The 17,921-nt window shown below is 39.9% G+C and overlaps 1 protein-coding gene across 3 annotated transcripts in view; it reads left to right on the top strand.

Moving 5' to 3' along the window:
* The window catches only part of EPHX2 (epoxide hydrolase 2), a 107,105-nt gene that overhangs the window by 50,152 nt on the left and 39,032 nt on the right, over positions 1-17,921 (top strand). For all 3 annotated transcript variants that reach the window (XM_056563758.1, XM_056563760.1, XM_056563759.1), the window contains exons 7-13: positions 2,311-2,406; positions 4,489-4,567; positions 6,058-6,092; positions 9,314-9,340; positions 12,221-12,306; positions 15,324-15,435; positions 17,136-17,210. In XM_056563758.1, the coding sequence (XP_056419733.1) occupies positions 2,311-2,406; positions 4,489-4,567; positions 6,058-6,092; positions 9,314-9,340; positions 12,221-12,306; positions 15,324-15,435; positions 17,136-17,210 (510 nt within the window). The remainder of the gene's footprint in view (positions 1-2,310; positions 2,407-4,488; positions 4,568-6,057; positions 6,093-9,313; positions 9,341-12,220; positions 12,307-15,323; positions 15,436-17,135; positions 17,211-17,921) is intronic.

Below are 17,921 nucleotides of genomic sequence, written 5' to 3'. Positions count from 1 at the left end.
TTGTCTCAGGAACTGTCCAGAGTAGGAGCAAATCCCCATAGCAAACCTCTAATGCTTTAGACAGTTCCTGAGACAGACAGAGGTGTCAGCAGAGAGCACTGTTGTTAGACAAAAAAAAGAACAACTCAACTTCAGCAGCTGATAACTACTGGAAGGATTTTTTTTTATAGAAGTAATTTACAAATCTGTTAAACTTTCTGGAGCCAGTTGATATAAAAAACTTTTTTTTCCCCTAAAATATCCCTTTAACAAGAACAAGCTAGGAACTAATAGAACAGACTAGACAAGAACAAGGTAATAGAAAGCACACAAGGAATGCTGGAAACAAACACAGAGAGCATGCACTATAATCCGCACCACACTGGGACTAACCAATCACACACTCCACTGTTAATTATTCCAGAGCTAAGTAGTCATGATTAGCTGATCTAGAATAATTGTCTCGCTGCCGCTCCCCCCCCCCCCCCCCCAAAAAAAAAAAAATAAATAGACAGAAGACCAGTGGAGAAGTGTCCTGCAATTATCTAATTATACAGAATTTATGATGCTCTGTTTTTCCTTATAAATAACCGCGCTAGATTACGGTCACAAGTGGGTTTTTGTTAATGCCACAATTTTACCACAATACTTGGCTAACTGTGTCTCTGTGGAAAGGAATATCACGGCCATGCGTCATTTAATGTGCGTCCTATTGAAGAAATAATTCTTAGACTTTATATAAAGTGAGGACCCCGCTGACCCTTGTGGGTATCGGTGGTGTGTGACCTCTGACCCTGTGAGTAATGTATAATGTATTACTGTAGGAGAAGATGAAGAAGAACCCATTATCCTCTGCTCAGTGGGCAGCACATTGATCAGCAGCACATGAAAGGACTGGAGAGTTGTCGCGGGGGAGGTCAGGGGCGCAGTGAAGCCTCACTAATGCTATGAGCCGCCATAACCCATACATCACATTTATCTCACTTTATGGAACATGGTACATATTGGTATTTTATCTTCTATGTATCAGCGACGGAATGTTCCAGAGCCAAATATAAGAAAGTTTATCAGATCTATCTATCTCATATCTATATATCATATCTATCTATCTATCTATCTATCTATCTCATATCTATCTATCTATCTATCTATCTATCTCATATCTATCTCATCTATCTATCTATATATATCATATCTATCTATCTATCTATCTATCTCATATCTATCTCATATCTATCTATCTATCTCATATCTATCTATCTCATATCTATCTCATCTATCTATCTATATATCTATCTATCTATCTATCTCATATCTATCTCATATCTATCTATCTATCTATCTCATATCTATCTCATATCTATCTATCTCATATCTATCTATCTATCTATCTCATATCTATCTCATCTATCTATCTATCTATCTATCAAACAAATAATAAGTTGGCCAGCACTATTGATTCCAAACTATTGTAAAGACCTGGCCTACAGGTGCAGGCTGCTGGGCTAAATATACAGCAACAGGAGAATACAGCAGCACACTGCTAGCACAAAGATATAGATAAAACATGAGTATATAGATACAACATGAGAAGCTATTCAGCTATGGTGCAGTAATGAAATAGTGAGATTACTGCACCATAGCTGAATAGCTTCTCATGTTGTATCTATATACTCATGTTTTATCTATATCTTTGTGCTAGCAGTGTGCTGCTGTATTCTCCTGTTGCTATCTATCTATCTATCTCTCATATCTATCTATCTATCTCATATCTATCTCATATCTATCTAATATCTATCTAATATCTATCTATATATCTATCTCATATCTATCTATCTCATATGTATCTATCTATCTCATATGTATCTATCAATCTCATATGTATCTATCTATCTATCTATCTCAGATCTATCTATCTATCTATCATATCTATCTCATATCTTTCTATCTCATATGTATCTATCTATCTATCTACAATAGAAGGATTCAAAACACCCTTCTCTCCAGCCAAAGGCTGTCTGGCAATGCTGGAAGTTGTAGTTTTGCAACAGCTGGAGGCACCCTGGTTGGGAAACACTTAGCTATCAGATGAGTTTGTTTTGGATACAATGTATCACTGAGATGACAGAATTTTGTAGCTACTTTGAATCTGAAATGGTAAGGTTAAGATGAGGCCACAAAAGCATTGTTGGGATGACTGTCCCAAAATATGTTCATTATTTCTTTTTATCATTTAGAATCCATGAGAAGCCTTGTCAGAAATGATTCTAGATCAATGACTATCCGAATGTCATATGTGACTGTAATACCCTAATTCTGCTCTTTTTCCAGCCCGGAGTAAAGCTGCATTACGTAGATATGGGAAACGGGCCGGTCATCTGCCTGTGTCATGGCTTTCCAGAGAGCTGGTATTCATGGAGGTACCAGGTAAGCAACACCATATTCCGCACAGATATTCCGCTGCAGCAGAGTCCCATTAATTTCAATAGTATTCTGCTGCATTGTGCAAATGGAAAAATCCCGATTCTGATGTCCGCAAAAAGAATAGACTGTATTATTTTTACGGATTACAGATCATTCAAATGTGCGGTATGTTTGCCCGTGTTTTCCGCACATTTTCGGCCGTGTGAAGGCAGCCTAAAACTGCACATGATGTGAATTGACTTCAACACACTTTTGAGTCTTATCTTGGGTGAATTCCAGCATGAGCAGCCTAATTAGACTTTACCCCCTCTCTCTGCAAAGCCGGAGGATTCTTGGGAAATGTAGGCAGGATTAGAAAATGGCTATACATAAGGGCAGATGAGTCCGGCACTGCTGCCCAAAAAGCCGACTCCCACTGGGATAAACGGTAGCTGCCAAACGACCTGTGAGCTGTCCCGGCGGTGCAATCCAGACGTTGCAAGCATAGGCAAAAGGTACAGGAAATAAATGGATGCACTCACCCGGAATACTTGATAGCAGAAATCTTTATTCACATTCGGAGATAATGTACAGCGGGTAGACGCAGGGGAGCAACCTCGCAGCAACAGGCTGTTTCCTGCGCTCTAGGCGCAGGAAACAGCCTGTCGCTGCGAGGTCGCTCCTCTGCGTCTACCCGCTGTACATTATCTCCGTATGTGAATAACGATTTCTGCTATCAAGTATTCCAGGTGAGTCCATCCATTTATTTCCTGTACCTATTACCTAGGATTAGGAAATAATTTGAGTCATGGCATTGCATCCAGTATGGCTGAGAACTCGTTCCTGTCACATCAGCTAAAACAGGTAAGCGCAAGGTATACACAAAAACCTCTACATTATTCTCTGATAATAGCCTATGGTTCAACAAATACCGTATATACTAGAGTTTTTCAGCACGATTTTTCATGCTGAAAACGCCCCCCTCGGCTTATACTCGAGTGAACTCTTCGCCTGTCAATCCCTTCTCAGTGGTCTTCAACCTGCGGACCTCCAGATGTTGCAAAACTACAATTCCCAGCATGACCGGACATGCTGGGAGTTGTAGTTTTGAAACCTCTGGAGGTCCGCAGGTTGAAGATCACTGCGGCCTTAGTCATCATCCAGACCCCCCCCCCCCCCCCCTTTAGTTTTCTACTCACCTCCCCTCGGTGGGAAGGAAGGGTGAGCTGGTCCGAGCCATCTATGATGCAGGGACCGTCCGGTGGGGAGGGTTAGTCGTTCCGGACTGTCCATCTTCACCGGGAGTCCCTCTTCTCCACTCCGGGCCGGCCCCGGACTAGTGACGTTGCCTTGACGACGATGCGCAGGGACATCCCTGCACATGAACGTCCCTGTGCGTCGTCATCAAGGCAAAGATGGACATCCCTGAACGACTAACCCTCCCCACCAGACGGTCCCGGACCAGCTCACCATTCCTTCCCACTGAGGTGAGGTGAGTAGAAAACTAAAGGGGGGGGGGGGGGGGTGTGGATGATGATGAAGGCCGCAGTGGTCTTCAATCTGCGGACCTCCAGATGTTTCAAATCTACAACTCCCAGCATGCCCGGACAGCCGGTGTCCGGGCATGCTGGGAGTTGTAGTGTTGAAGACCACTGATTGAAGGGATTGACAGGCTGTGATGATGAAGGGGGGGATGATGACGGGGGTCTGGATGATGACAGGGAGGGATGATGTATTTCCCACCTTAGGCTTATAGTCGAGTCAATAACTTTTCCTGGGTTTTTGGGGTGAAATTAGGGGCCTCGGCTTATATTTGGGTCGGCTTATACTCGAGTATATACGGTAAGCAAAAATACATTTTCAGGGTGCTTCTGTAACTTTACAATTACAATAAAAGACTTTCCTTCGACTAAGAATGGCTTCTTATTGACTCACAACTATGTCCTGGTCATCACAATTGTTCCTTTCCAGAAGCTTCTTGTTGACGTGTCACACAGGGCCACATTACCTGGCATCACAGCAGCAGCAACACAATGGACAATAAATTGTGTTATAAAAGATTTTTCGAGGCATAAAATGTCTAATTTGTTTCTGTTATGCCTTTAGTTGCCGGCCTTGGCTGCTGCTGGCTACAGAGTGATTGCCCTTGACATGAAGGGCTATGGGGAGTCATCTGCGCCACCCGGTGAGTATGTAAATCATTTTTTTTATTTTCTTCCGAAAGGTAAAATATAAAAAAAAAAATTAACCCAAAATTAAATACAGTGTAATAATTAAAGGGGTTATCCAAGAGAAAAACTTTTTTTTATATATATATCAACTGGCTCCAGAAAGTTATACAGATTTGTAAATTACTTCTATAAAAAAATCTTAATCCTTTCAGTACTTATGAGCTGCTGAAGTTGAGTTGTTCTTATCTGTCTAAGTGCTCTCTGATGACACGTGTCTCGGGAACCGCCCAATTTAGAAGCAAATCCCCATAGCAAACCTCTTCTACTCCCATGCAGTTCCCGAGACTAGCAGAGATGTCAGCAGAGAGCACTGTTACCAGACAGAAAACAACAACTCAACTTCAGCAGCTGATAATTATTGAAAGGATTAAGATTTTTTTTTTATAGAAGTAATTTACAAATCTGTTTAATTTTCTGGAGCCAGTTGATATATATATATATATATATATATATAAAAAAAAAAAAAAAAGTTTTTTCCTGGAATACCCCTTTAAAGGGGTACTCATGGGAACTAAACCCATAGCCCAACCTTTCCCTCTCACCAACCTATTTAAAGGGGTACTCCGCTGCTCAGCGTTTGGAACAAACTGTTCCGAACGCTGGAGCCGACTCCGGGAGCTCGTGATGACATAGCCCCGCCCCTCATGACATCACGCCCCACCCCGCCCCCTCTATGCAAGTCTATGGGAGGGGGCGTGACGGCTGTCACGCCCCCTCCCATAGACTTGCATTGAGGGGGCGGGGTGTGACATCATGATGGGGTGGGGCCATGACGTCACAGGGTCTCGGCGCCGGCTCCAGCGTTCGGAGCAGTTTGTTCCAAACGCTGAGCAGTGGAGTACCCCTTTAATGGTCTAAATATCATTCATTCATTCATTAGCTATATAGAGCAAACTCCTCTCTTTCAATTGTCACTTACATGCAGGGAGTAAGAAAAATACATCATCCAAACATCCACTGTGTCTCTGTCCAAGTCCCTCTCTGAAAGCAGCCACCACCCACCAGAGAGACACAGACCCTGTGATGAGTCATTCTTCCTTTAGTTGGGAGGTGTGTGCAGTCTTAGCCAATCAGACACAGAGTTTCTCTGCTCACAGAGCAGGAGGGTGGGGGCTGCTGTCAGAGAGGAAGTTGGACAGCAGGGAGAGGAGAGTTGCAATTGCTGCCGTGAAATGTTGTATTCATGCTGCAGGATGACAAAGAATACCAAGCATCCAGAAAAGACCATAGAGTACACAGGAGCCATGCATATAAGGCAGGATAATTTACAGGGAACATATCCAGGTAGTTTGGTGATTTTGGAATGCTTTTTTTGTACTTCCTCGGAGGACCCCTTTATTAATTATTATCATTATTATTATTATTATTATTATTATTCTATTTTTATTATATAAATTCAAATGAATCCGTAGGTAAAAATAAACATGTTTATATTTTATTCCAGAAATAGAAGAATATTCTCAACAACAACTCTGCCAGGTACTGTATGACAAGCTTTATAGAGTATCCAGATTTAGGGATCATCAGTTCTGTACGAGGTGTCACTACTACAACCATAAGAGCTGACAATTCATCCAGCTTTCAGGACTGTCTAAGAAAATACATTTTATTGATATAGTTGGAAATATTAAACAGAACTTTACAGTTCAGAGGGCTTAAAAGGGTACTCCGCCCCTAGACCTTTTATCTCTATCTAAAGGATAGGGGATAAGATGTCTGATCGCGGGGGTCCCGCCGCTGGGATCTCGGCTGCAGCATACTAGACATCCGGTGCACAGAGCGAACTTTACTCAATGCGAGATGACTGGCGATGCCCCGCTCTTGACGTCACGGCCACGTCCCCTCAATGCAAGTCTATGGGAGGGGGCGTGACGGCCGTCACGCCCCCTCCCATAGACTTGCATTGAGGGGGCGTAGCCGTGACGTGAAGTCAAGAGCCTCCAGCGCTGCACCCAACGCTCTAAACAAGCGTCAGGTGCAGCAGCCGAGATCACTGGATGTCACACCCCCTCCCATAGACTTGCATTGAGGGGGTGTGGCCGTGATGTCATGAGCCTCCGGTGCTGCACCTGACCCTCTAAACGAAACCCGGTTCAGCAGGGAGATTGCAGGGGTCTCCAGCGGCCCCATCTAGGGGCGGAGTACCCCTTTAAAGGGTTACTCAGCTACCCAGTGTCGGGAACATTGAGATCCGAATGCTGTGTGCGGGCTTCCGTGTTCACGCCCACTGCCTCATGACGTTACGCCCCGTGTTGTGACATCACATCCCGCCCCCTCAATGTAAGTCTAGGGGAGGGGGCATGATGGCCGTCACGCCCCCTTCCCATAGACTTTCATTGAGGGGGTAGGCCGTGACTTCACGAGGGGGTGGGCGTGAACACGGAAGCCCTCACACAGCATTGGGAACTCAATGTTCCGGACGCTGGGGAGCGGAGTAACCCTTTAATTGTTGACAAGGCATCACAGAAGGTGAAAGTTAGGAGGGGTGAGCACCCTGCTCACAAGAGCTTGCAATCTGCAAGGAAACTGGGGGAAGGAGGAGGGGTTGTCAAAAAAGGTATAAGTGCTTGTGCTATACAGTGGGTCAGCCGTCTTTTCAGCAAAGGTAGGCACATAAAGCTGCATGAGCCAGTCATCAGTTCAGTAAAATAAGAACCTTGTGTCACTGCTGGGCATTTCAGAGATTTACTTAAAGGGGTTATCCAGGAATTTTTTTTTTATATATATATATATATCAACTGTCTCCAGAAAGTTATGCAGATTTGTAAATTACTTCTATAAAAAAATCTTCATCCTTTCAGTACTTATGAGCTTCTGAAGTTGAGTTGTTCTTTTCTGTCTAAGTGCTCTCTGATGACACCTGTCTCGGAAACCGCCCAGTTTAGAAACAGATCCCCATAGCAAACCTATTCTACTCTGTGCAGTTCCCGGGACAAGCAGAGATGTCAGCAGAGAGCACTGTTGCCAGACAGGCAAACCACAACTCAACTTCAGCACCTGATAATTATTGAAAGGATTAAGATTTTTTAATAGAAGTAATTTACAAATCTGTTTAACTTTCTGGAGCCAGTTGATATATAAAAAAAAAAAAAAAGTTTTTTCCTGGAATACCCCTTTAAGAAAGTTAATAGTGTAATCCGATGGGAAATACTGTATATTCTTTATGGTTGTTAAAGGACTTATGAATGGAACATCGGGAGGATACAATCACATACATCACAAATCAAGATGGCTTGCAGATTATATCTTTTTTTTTATTTTCATCTGTGCTTTGTGCATAGTGGCTCCCTGGGGAATAATATATGATCTGAGGGGGTAACTGCTCACAGGCAAACTTCTAGCTTTGTGTTTGCCATCTTATATGTATGTACAATTATATTGTATAACACTGCTTCTATGTACAAGAATATAACTACTATAATACTGCTCCTATATACAAGAATATAACTGCTATAATACTGCCTCCTATATACAAGAATATAACTACTATAATACTGCTCCTATATACAAGAATATAACTACTATAATACTGTCCCTATATACAAGAATATAACTACTATAATACTGCCTCCTATATGCAAGAATATAACTACTATAATACTGCCTCCAATATACAAGAATATAACTACTATAATACTGCTCCTATATACAAGAATATAACTACTATAATACTGCTCCTATATACAAGAATATAACTACTATAATACTGCCCCCTATATACAAGAATATAACTACTATAATACTGCTCCTATATACAAGAATATAACTACTATAATACTGCTCCTATATATAAGAATATAACTACTATAATACTGCTCCTATATACAAGAATATATCTACTATAATACTGCTCCTATATACAAGAATATAACTACTATAATACTGCTCCTATATACAAGAATATAACTACTATAATACTGCTCCTATATACAAAAATATAACTACTATAATACTGCTCATATATACAAGAGTATAACTACTATAATACTGCTCCTATATACAAGAATATAACTACTATAATACTGCTCCTATATACAAGAGTATAACTACTATAATACTGCCTCCTATATACAAGAATATAACTACTATAATACTGCTCCTATATACAAGAATATAACTACTATAATACTGCTCCTATATACAAGAATAGAACTACTATAATACTGTCTCCTATATACAAGAATATAACTACTATAATACTGCTTCTATGTACAAAAATATAACTACTATAATACTGCTCCTATATGCAAGAATATAACAACTATAATACTGCCTCCTATATACAAGAATATAACTGCTATTATACTGCTCCTATATACAAGAATGGATCTACTATAATACTGCTCCTATATACAAGAATGGATCTACTATAATACTGCTCCTATATGCAAGAATATACCTACTATAATACTGCCTCCTATATACAAGAATATAACTGCTATTATACTGCTCCTATATACAAGAATATACCTACTATAATACTGCTCCTATATACAAGAATATACCTACTATAATACTGCCTCCTATATACAAGAATATAACTGCTATTATACTGCCCCTACATAGGAAAATATAAGCTACCATAATGTAGATCCCAGTTGACAGGATATGTAATGTTCCCCTCTGTATCCCGTGTACATTTGTTAGTTATACACGTGTCTCTCCTCTCAGTGTTTTATACCGTTATATATCTTTTGCAGGATATGATTACTTTCCTGGATAAACTGGTAAGTGATATAAAAATTGATGTTACCCTTTTTTTTTCAGTATACGTATCTTTTTTATTGAGTGTAACATTCCTGATCTCCGCCTGTCAATAGCACCTCTGTAATCTCCGCACACTTTATGCGTCTCGCTTTATTGCCGTTCCATCTGTGTTTTATTACGGCGCTGTCTGTTCACAATAAAGGAGCGAAGTGCCGGTGGCACCGATCTGACCCCGTCACATGACTCTTCTATTTATTGTATTCTCTGGACCTGTTTTACTCTATAGAGCTGTGTTTCCCAAGCAGGGTGCCTCCAGCTGTTGCAAAAATACAACTTCCAGCATGCCCGGACAGCCGTTGGCTGTCCGAGCATGCTGAAAGTTGTATTTTTGCAACAGCTGGAGGCACCCTGCTTGGGAATCCCTGCTATTAAAGGGGTACTCCAGTGGAAAAACTTTTTTATTTTTAAATGAACTGGTGCCAGAAAGTTAAACAGATTTGTAAATTACTTCCATTAAAAAATCTTTACCATTCCAGTACTTATTAGCAGCTGTACAGAGGAAATTCTTTTCTTTTTTAATTTCTTTTTTGTCTTGTCCACAGTGCTCTCTGCTGACACCTGATGCCCATTTTAGGAACTGAGAAAATCCCCATAGCAAACCTATGCTGCTCTATATCCAGAGAGATGATTACATTTATTTAATACATACTGAAATTATTAAAGGGGTACTGACCACTGACCACAGTGCTCTCTTCTGACACCTCTTTCCATGTCAGGAACTGTCCAGAGTAGGAGCAAATCCCCATTGAAAACCTCTCCTGCTCTGGACAGTTCCTGACACGGACAGAGGTGTCAGCAGAGAGCACTGTGGACAAGACAAAAAAAGAAATTCAAAAGGTAAAGAATTTCCTCTGTAGCATACAGCTGCTAATAAGTACTGAAAGGATTAAGATTTTTAAATAGAAGTAATTTACAAATCTGTTTAACTTTTTGGCACCAGTTCATAAAAAAAAAAAAAAAAAAAAAAAAAAGGTTTTCACTGGAGTATCCTTTTAACAATCTTAATTCGTCCAGTATTTATCAGCTGCTGTATGTTTCACAGGAAGTTCTTTTTCTTTGAATTTCTTTATTGTCTGACCACAGTGCTCTCTGTTGACACCTCTGTCGATTTTAGAAACTGTCCAGAGCAGCATATGTTTGCTATGGGGATTTGCTCCTGCTCTGGACAGTTCCTGACATGGACAGAGGTGTCAGCAGAGAGCTCTGTGGTCAGACAGAAAAGAAATTCAAAAAGAAAATAACTTCCTGTGGAACATACAGCAGCTGATAAGTACTGGAAGGATTGCTGGAAGTAATTTACAAATCTGTTTAACTTTCTGGCACCAGTTCATTATAAAAAAAATGAAAATAAAGTTTTCCACCGGCGTACCCCTTTAACAATCTTAATTCTTCCAGTACTTATTAGCTGCTGTATGTTCCACAGGAAGTTCTTTTCTTTTGAATTTCGTTATTGTCTGACCACAGTGCTCTCTGCTGACACCTCTGTCCATGTCAGGAACTGTCCAGAGCAGGACAGGTTTGCTATGGGGATTTGCTCCTACTCTGGACAGTTCCTGACATGGACAGAGGTGTCAGCAGAGAGCACCGTGGTCAGACAGAAAAGAAATTCAAAAAGAAAAGAACTTCCTGTGGAACATACAGCAGCTGATAAGTACTGGAAGGATTAAGATGTTTTCTATAGAAGTAATTTACAAATCTGTTTAACTTTCTGGCACCAGTTGATTAAAAAAAATATATAGTTTTGTGCCAGAGTACCCCTTTAATAATTTCAGTATGTATTAAATAAATATAATCTCTCTGGATATATACTGTGTGCGCGGCAGAGATTGGTATAATCCCTGCTGTACTGGAGGATGGCCTAAAAGCAGGGATTAGGAGGAACACGCTCTTCACTGTCACGTATTTGATGTAGGCTGAATGTTATTAGTACTGCACTTTTTCAGGCTGTATTGCCTTATATTTAACCCTTGTGTGCAGCGCCAATATGGGACAGGGTTGTTATGGCGCCAGGCCCACTCCATAAGCAATGGGTGGCAACTGAGTTATACAGACGGCACCTGTCTGCAGATAGCTCTGATCCCGTTGCTTAAACGGTTCATTACTGTAACATGGTCATGTGTTCGCCAGTCTGACCCCTAGGTTATCACAGTGTCAGAAAAAGGGGTCAGTCCTGGGTCAGCTGACTTCCTGTGAACTACAGGATGAAATCACATATCAGGTCTCTCTTGGTAGTTGACAGACCCCTCCCGGCTCTATCTGTATACTGCTGCTGCTACCTCTATGAGATCAGGATATATAGTGATTATACATTTCCCCTCCAGCTCTCTGTATACTGCTGCTATCTCTTTGGGATCAGGATATACTGTATAGTAGTTATACTTCTCCACTCCAGCTCTATCTGTATACTGCTGCTATCTCCATGGGATCAGATTATATAGTAGTTATACACCTCCCCTCCAGCTCTCTCTGTATACTGCTGCTGCTATCTCAATGGGATCAGATTATATAGTAGTTATACACCTCCCCTCCAGTTCTATCTGTATACAGCTGCTATTTCTTTGGGATCAGGATATATAGTAGTTAAACGCCTTCATTCCGGCTCTATCTGTATACTGCTGCTGCTCTCTCTATGGGATCAGGATATATAGTAGTTATACACCTTCCCCCAGCTCTGTCTGTATACTGCTGCTATCTCTATGGGATCAGGATATAGAGTAGCTATACCCCTCCCCTCCAGCAATATCTATATACTGTTTTCACTGTTTTCTCTATGTGATCAGTGTATATATATATATATATATATATATATATATATATATTCTTGATTGTTTGTTTTTCAGGGGATTTCACAGGCCACATTCATCGGCCATGACTGGGGCGGTGCTTTTGTATGGAACATGGCGCTCTTCTATCCAGAAAGAGTCAAGTAAGTACAAACATCTATGTATGAAAGGGGGTTCTCATGATATTAGGAGGACAGGGGTGATAGTTGGGAGGTTAAAGGAGTCATTATTACATTGTGATTTACATAAGAAACCAAGTCTACAGCAGCACAGAGTATTTCAGAGGGAGAGAGGATTAATTAATACCATCTGCCCCATACACCTCACATTGCACCCCTGTAGCACACCACACTTGCGTTCTTTGATGCACTTCTGAAACCTCTCTGTAGATGTCTGTAGTACTGTTTCCTGACGTACATAATCCGTGTTGGTTGTAAAGGTATGTGCTATGGCAATTAGGTCACTCAGTTATTTAGATGTCACTTCCAAGGTCTTATATTCCTCCTCAAGGAGGATATTCATGAATTCAAGTGAACTGGCCGTGGCCTGTTGTTCCCACTTATCCAACACTTGGGGAGATCGTGATCGTTGTGCCAGGAAGATATTAAAGGGGTATTCCAAGCACAGACTTTTTTTTATATATATCAACTGGCTCCGTAAAGTTAAACAGATTTGTAAATTACTTCTATTAAAAAATCTTAATCCTTCCAATAGTTATTAGCTTCTGAAGTTGAGTTGTTGTTTTCTGTCTAACTGCTCTCTGATGACTCACGTCCCGGGAGCTGTGCAGTTCCTATGGGAATATTCTCCCATCATGCACAGCTCCCGGAATGTGACATCATCATTGAGCAGTTAGACAGAAAACTTCAGAAGCTAATAACTATTGGAAGGATTAAGATTTTTTAATAGAAGTAATTTACAAATCTGTTTAACTTTCCGGAGCCAGTTGATATATATAAAAAAAGGTTTTGCCTGGAATACCCCTTTAATCCTGAGACCAACTGGAATGATCTGATGTTGGATATAGTTCTCTAATGATTTTACCTCTCACCACGATTTAAATTCCGGTGGAAAACATTTTTTTTTTTTATTAAATCAACTGGTGCCAGAAAGTTAAACAGATTTGAAAATTACTTCTATTAAAAAATATTTACCCTTCCAGTACTTATTAGCAGCTATATGCTAATAATTCTATTATTTTTTTAATTTACTTTTGTCTTGTCCACAGTGCTCTCTGCTGACACCTGATGTCCGTGTCAGGAACTGTCCAGAGCAGGAGAAAATCCCCATAGCCATAGCAAACCTATGCTGCTCTGGACAGTTCCTGACATGGACAGAGGTGTCAGCAGAGAGCACTGTGGACAAGACAAAACAGAAATTCAAAAAGAATAATATTTCCTCTGTAGCATACAGCTGCTAATAAGTACTGGAAGGATTAAGATTTTTAAATAGAAGTAATTTACAAATCTGGTAAACTTTCTGGCACCAGTAACCCTTTAACATTATCCTTATAGCACTGTCCTAACTCTTCATAGGTTTGGTATTCACAATATTGCTTAAAGGGGTACTCCACTGGAAAACATTTTTTTTTATCAACTGGTGCCAGAAAGTTAAAAAGATTTGTAAATTACTTCTATTTAAAAATCGTAATCCTTCCAGTACTTATCAGCTGGTGTATGCTCCACAGGAAGTTCTTTTATTTTAAAATTTCCTTTCAGTCTGATCACAGTGCTCTCTGCTGACACCTCTGTCTGTCTTAGGAACTGTCCAGAGAAGGATAGGTTTGCTACGGGGGATTTGCTCCTACTCTGGACAGTTCCTTAAATGGACAGAGGTGTCAGCAGAGAGCAATGTGGTCAGACTGAAAAGAAATTCAAAAGGAAAAAAACTTCCTCTGTAGTATACAACAGCTGATAAGTACTGGAAGGATTAAGATTTTTTTAATAGAAGTAATTTTTCTGTTTAACTTTCTGGCTCCAGTTGATAAAAAAAAAAAATGTTTTCCTGTGAAGTACCCCTTTAAGGCAACTAGTATTGGGTCTTATACCTAGCAAGGGTTATGCAGGGATGGTGTCCCCATTTTTTTCTGGTGTGAACTCCCTTAGCCTTTATGGCTATTTTGTGTTGCTCTTTGGAAGTGAGGTTTTACCTGCAGCACAGAGTATTTTAGGAGACAGTGGCTAAGACTTAAAAGGGTACACCGGTGGAAAACTTTTTTTTTTTTTTAAATGAACTGGTGCCAGAAAGTTAAAGGGTACCTCTCATCCAAAAAAACTTTTGATATATTATAGATTAATGTATGCAGAATAACTTTACAATTGCATGTTATTAAAAAATATGCTTCTTTCTATTTAATTTTCCACTTTGAAGAAATGACCACTAGGGGTCTCCCTACCAGTCCTGGCAGCAAGCATTTCAGACTCATGCTGGAGTCCTAAACACTACGAGCTGCCAGTCTGCTTTGTTCACAAAGGAGAACACTCAGAGCTGCCAGCCTGCTTTGTTCACAGCCTGTTTGGCTGTGAACAAAGCAGGCTGGCAGCTCTGAGTGTTTAGGACTCCAGCATGAGTCAGAAATGCTTGCTGCCAGGACTGATCGGGAAAAATACAATAGAAAGAAGCATATTTTTCATTAGCCTGCTATTGGAAAGTTATTCAACATTCATTAATCTAAAATATATCAAAAGTTTATTTGATGAGAGGTACCCTTTAAACAGATTTGTAAATTACTTCTATTCAAAAATCTTAATCCTTCCAGTACTTATTAGCAGCTGTATGCTACAGAGGAAATTCTTTACTTTTTGAATTTCTTTTTTGTCTTGTCCATAGTGCTCTCTGCTGACCCCTCTGTCCATGTCAGGAACTGTCCAGAGCAGCATAGGTTTGCTATGGGGATTTTCTGCTGCTTTAGACAGTTCCTGATACGGGCATCAGGTGTCAGCAGAGAGCACTCAGGACAAGACAAAAAAGAAATTCAAAAAGAATAGAATTTCCTCTGTAGCATACAGCTGCTAAAAAGTACTGAAAGGATTAAGATTTTTTTTTAAATGTTTAACATTCTGGCACCAGTTCATTTAAAAAAAAAAAAAAAAAAAAAGTTTTCCACCGGAGTACCCCTTTAACAGGTTACAGCTAATAATTCCTATCTTTTGTTTTTCAGGGCCGTTGCGTCACTTAATACTCCATTCTTCCCCCCTGATCCAGAAATCAAAACGAGTGAGAAAACTAAAGCAAACCCTCTGTTTGATTATCAGATTTATTTCCAGGAGCCGGTGGGTGTATTTATTTTGTGATCTTTTTCAATACCGAACACAGGAATTCTAGGCACTGCTCTATAGATGCATCCGCTGCGGAAGTACAATGGCCCTCATTTACAAAGACTGGGGTGTCGGTTAGGTTTTTTTTTTCAGTGTACTCGTCTTTTTTTTTTTCCTTGTGATTTACTAATCTGTCGCATGTGTCGTTTTTTTTTGTGTCGCACGATATTAAATTCTGTCGCACGGGAATAAAAAGTGTCGCACTGGAAAAATAAAAATTAAACCAAATAAATAAAGTAAAGTTACTCTGCACAAGGATGTAACTTTACATTCATGATTGTTAATCGGTTAACAACCCAAAAGTTTAAAAAAAAAAAATATATATATAAAAAAAAATATATATATATATATATATATATATATATATATATTTAAAAAATCTATTACATAATGTAATCATAAAAGCATTGAGGGGTTAAAAATACTTTTAGAGTATAAAGCAAGTAATATAATCATGAACCACAATGGTCAGCTGTCCCTTCCTCAGAAACACTCCATTTTTCCATTTTCACTCGACCCCTGGGCTGTCGGTTTTTCAGAGTTGAGAAATCACGCTTTTTTCAGAGTGTTTTCACAATTTCTCCGAGTGATTTTTCCATTTTGTCGGGTTAACGCCCATTTTTGAGTAAACCACACCCATTTTGTAGGTTAAATTAAACTCTCCGAGTGTTTTTGAAAATGTAGGTTGTGCGCCTAAATTTTTGGCGCAGATTTGGTCGCACGCGGGATGCGACCAAATTTTGGGCGCAATAACCGAGAAAAACCATCGGTTCTCCTTTAGTAAATGAGGGCCACGGTGTAGGACAATGTTTTCCAACCAGGGCGCCTCCTGCTGTTGCAAAACTACAACTCCCAGCATGCCCGGACAGCCGTTGGCTGTCCGGGCATGCTGCGAGTTGTAGTTTTGCAACAGCTGGAGGCACCCTGATTCGGAAATACTGGTGTGGGGCCTTGTCCATTTATTATCTGTATTAAAATAGACTCTGCCATGACTTTGAACCACACTGTGACTCTCTCAGTGCTTCTGCTTTTCCTGCCTCCATCTTTATCTGTGTTGTAATTACCAGAACAAGAATAGTGCGAAATTCCAGCTCTCAAAATTATATGATATAAAAGTCCAAAATTTATTTCACATGATTAAAATGATGAAAAAATGAAAACCAAAATAAGGTGGTTTTAAAAGCATAGCAGAAACGCTGACGCGTTTTGAACCATCATGGTTCTTAGTCATGGTGCCATGACTAAGAACCATGATGGTTCGAAATGCGTCGGAGTTTCTGCAATGCTTTTAAAACCACCTTATTTTGGTATTAATTTTTTCACCATTTTATATCAGATAATATTGGGAGCTGGAATTTCGCCCTATTTTTTGTTAAGGATCTGACCACACCAAGTATGCGGCTTGGACACCTGTTCCGTGCTTCCTAGAAACAACTGAGGTTCCTCCATTTCAAAGAATCTACAGGGCAGTGAACTGGTCTATATATATATATATATATATATATATATATATATATATATATATATTGTAATTAGATATGTACCGTATATATGTAATTACCAAAACCAAATGATAAACCAGAAGAGACAGTTCACTGATCACCAGACAGCACCAACATGTATGACCGATACCATAAACATGTCTCCATTTCCAGGGTGTTGCAGAAGCAGAGCTGGAGAAAAATTTGGAAAGAACAATAAAAATATTTTTCCGTGGTCCAGGTGAAAAGGTAATTCTGCATAGTAAAGAGAGACTATATTATTAACAACTTTTAACAATCTTTTTTCATTTCTTACACCATTTTTTGTGTAATGTTTAATCTACTTACTAATTCTGAGTTATATCCTGTATTATACTCCAGAGCTGTACTCACTATTCTGCTGGTGGGGTCACTGTGTACATACATTACATTACTTATCCTGTACTGATCCTGAGTTATATCCTGTATTATACCCCAGAGCTGTACTCACTATTCTGCTGGTGAGGTCACTGGGTACATACATTACATTACTTATCCTGTACTGATCCTGAGTTATATCCTGTATTATACCCCAGAGCTGTACTCACTATTCTGCTGGTGAGATCACTGTGTACATACATTACATTACTTATCCTGTACTGATCCTGAGTTATATCCTGTATTATACTCCAGAGCTGTACTCACTATTCTGCTGGTGAGGTCACTGTGTACATACATTACATTACTTATCCTGTACTGATCCTGAGTTGTATCCTGTTTTATACTCCAGAGCTGTACTCACTATTCTGCTGGTGGGGTCACTGTGTACATACATTACATTACTTATCCTGTACTGATCCTGAGTTATATCCTGTATTATACCCCAGAGCTGTACTCACTATTCTGCTGGTGAGGTCACTGGGTACATACATTACATTACTTATCCTGTACTGATCCTGAGTTATATCCTGTATTATACCC

This window comes from Hyla sarda, chromosome 3 (genome assembly GCF_029499605.1).
Source record: "Hyla sarda isolate aHylSar1 chromosome 3, aHylSar1.hap1, whole genome shotgun sequence".
In the NCBI taxonomy this organism is placed as follows: Eukaryota; Metazoa; Chordata; class Amphibia; order Anura; family Hylidae; genus Hyla; species Hyla sarda.
This window is presented reverse-complemented; position numbering and strand designations above follow the sequence as displayed.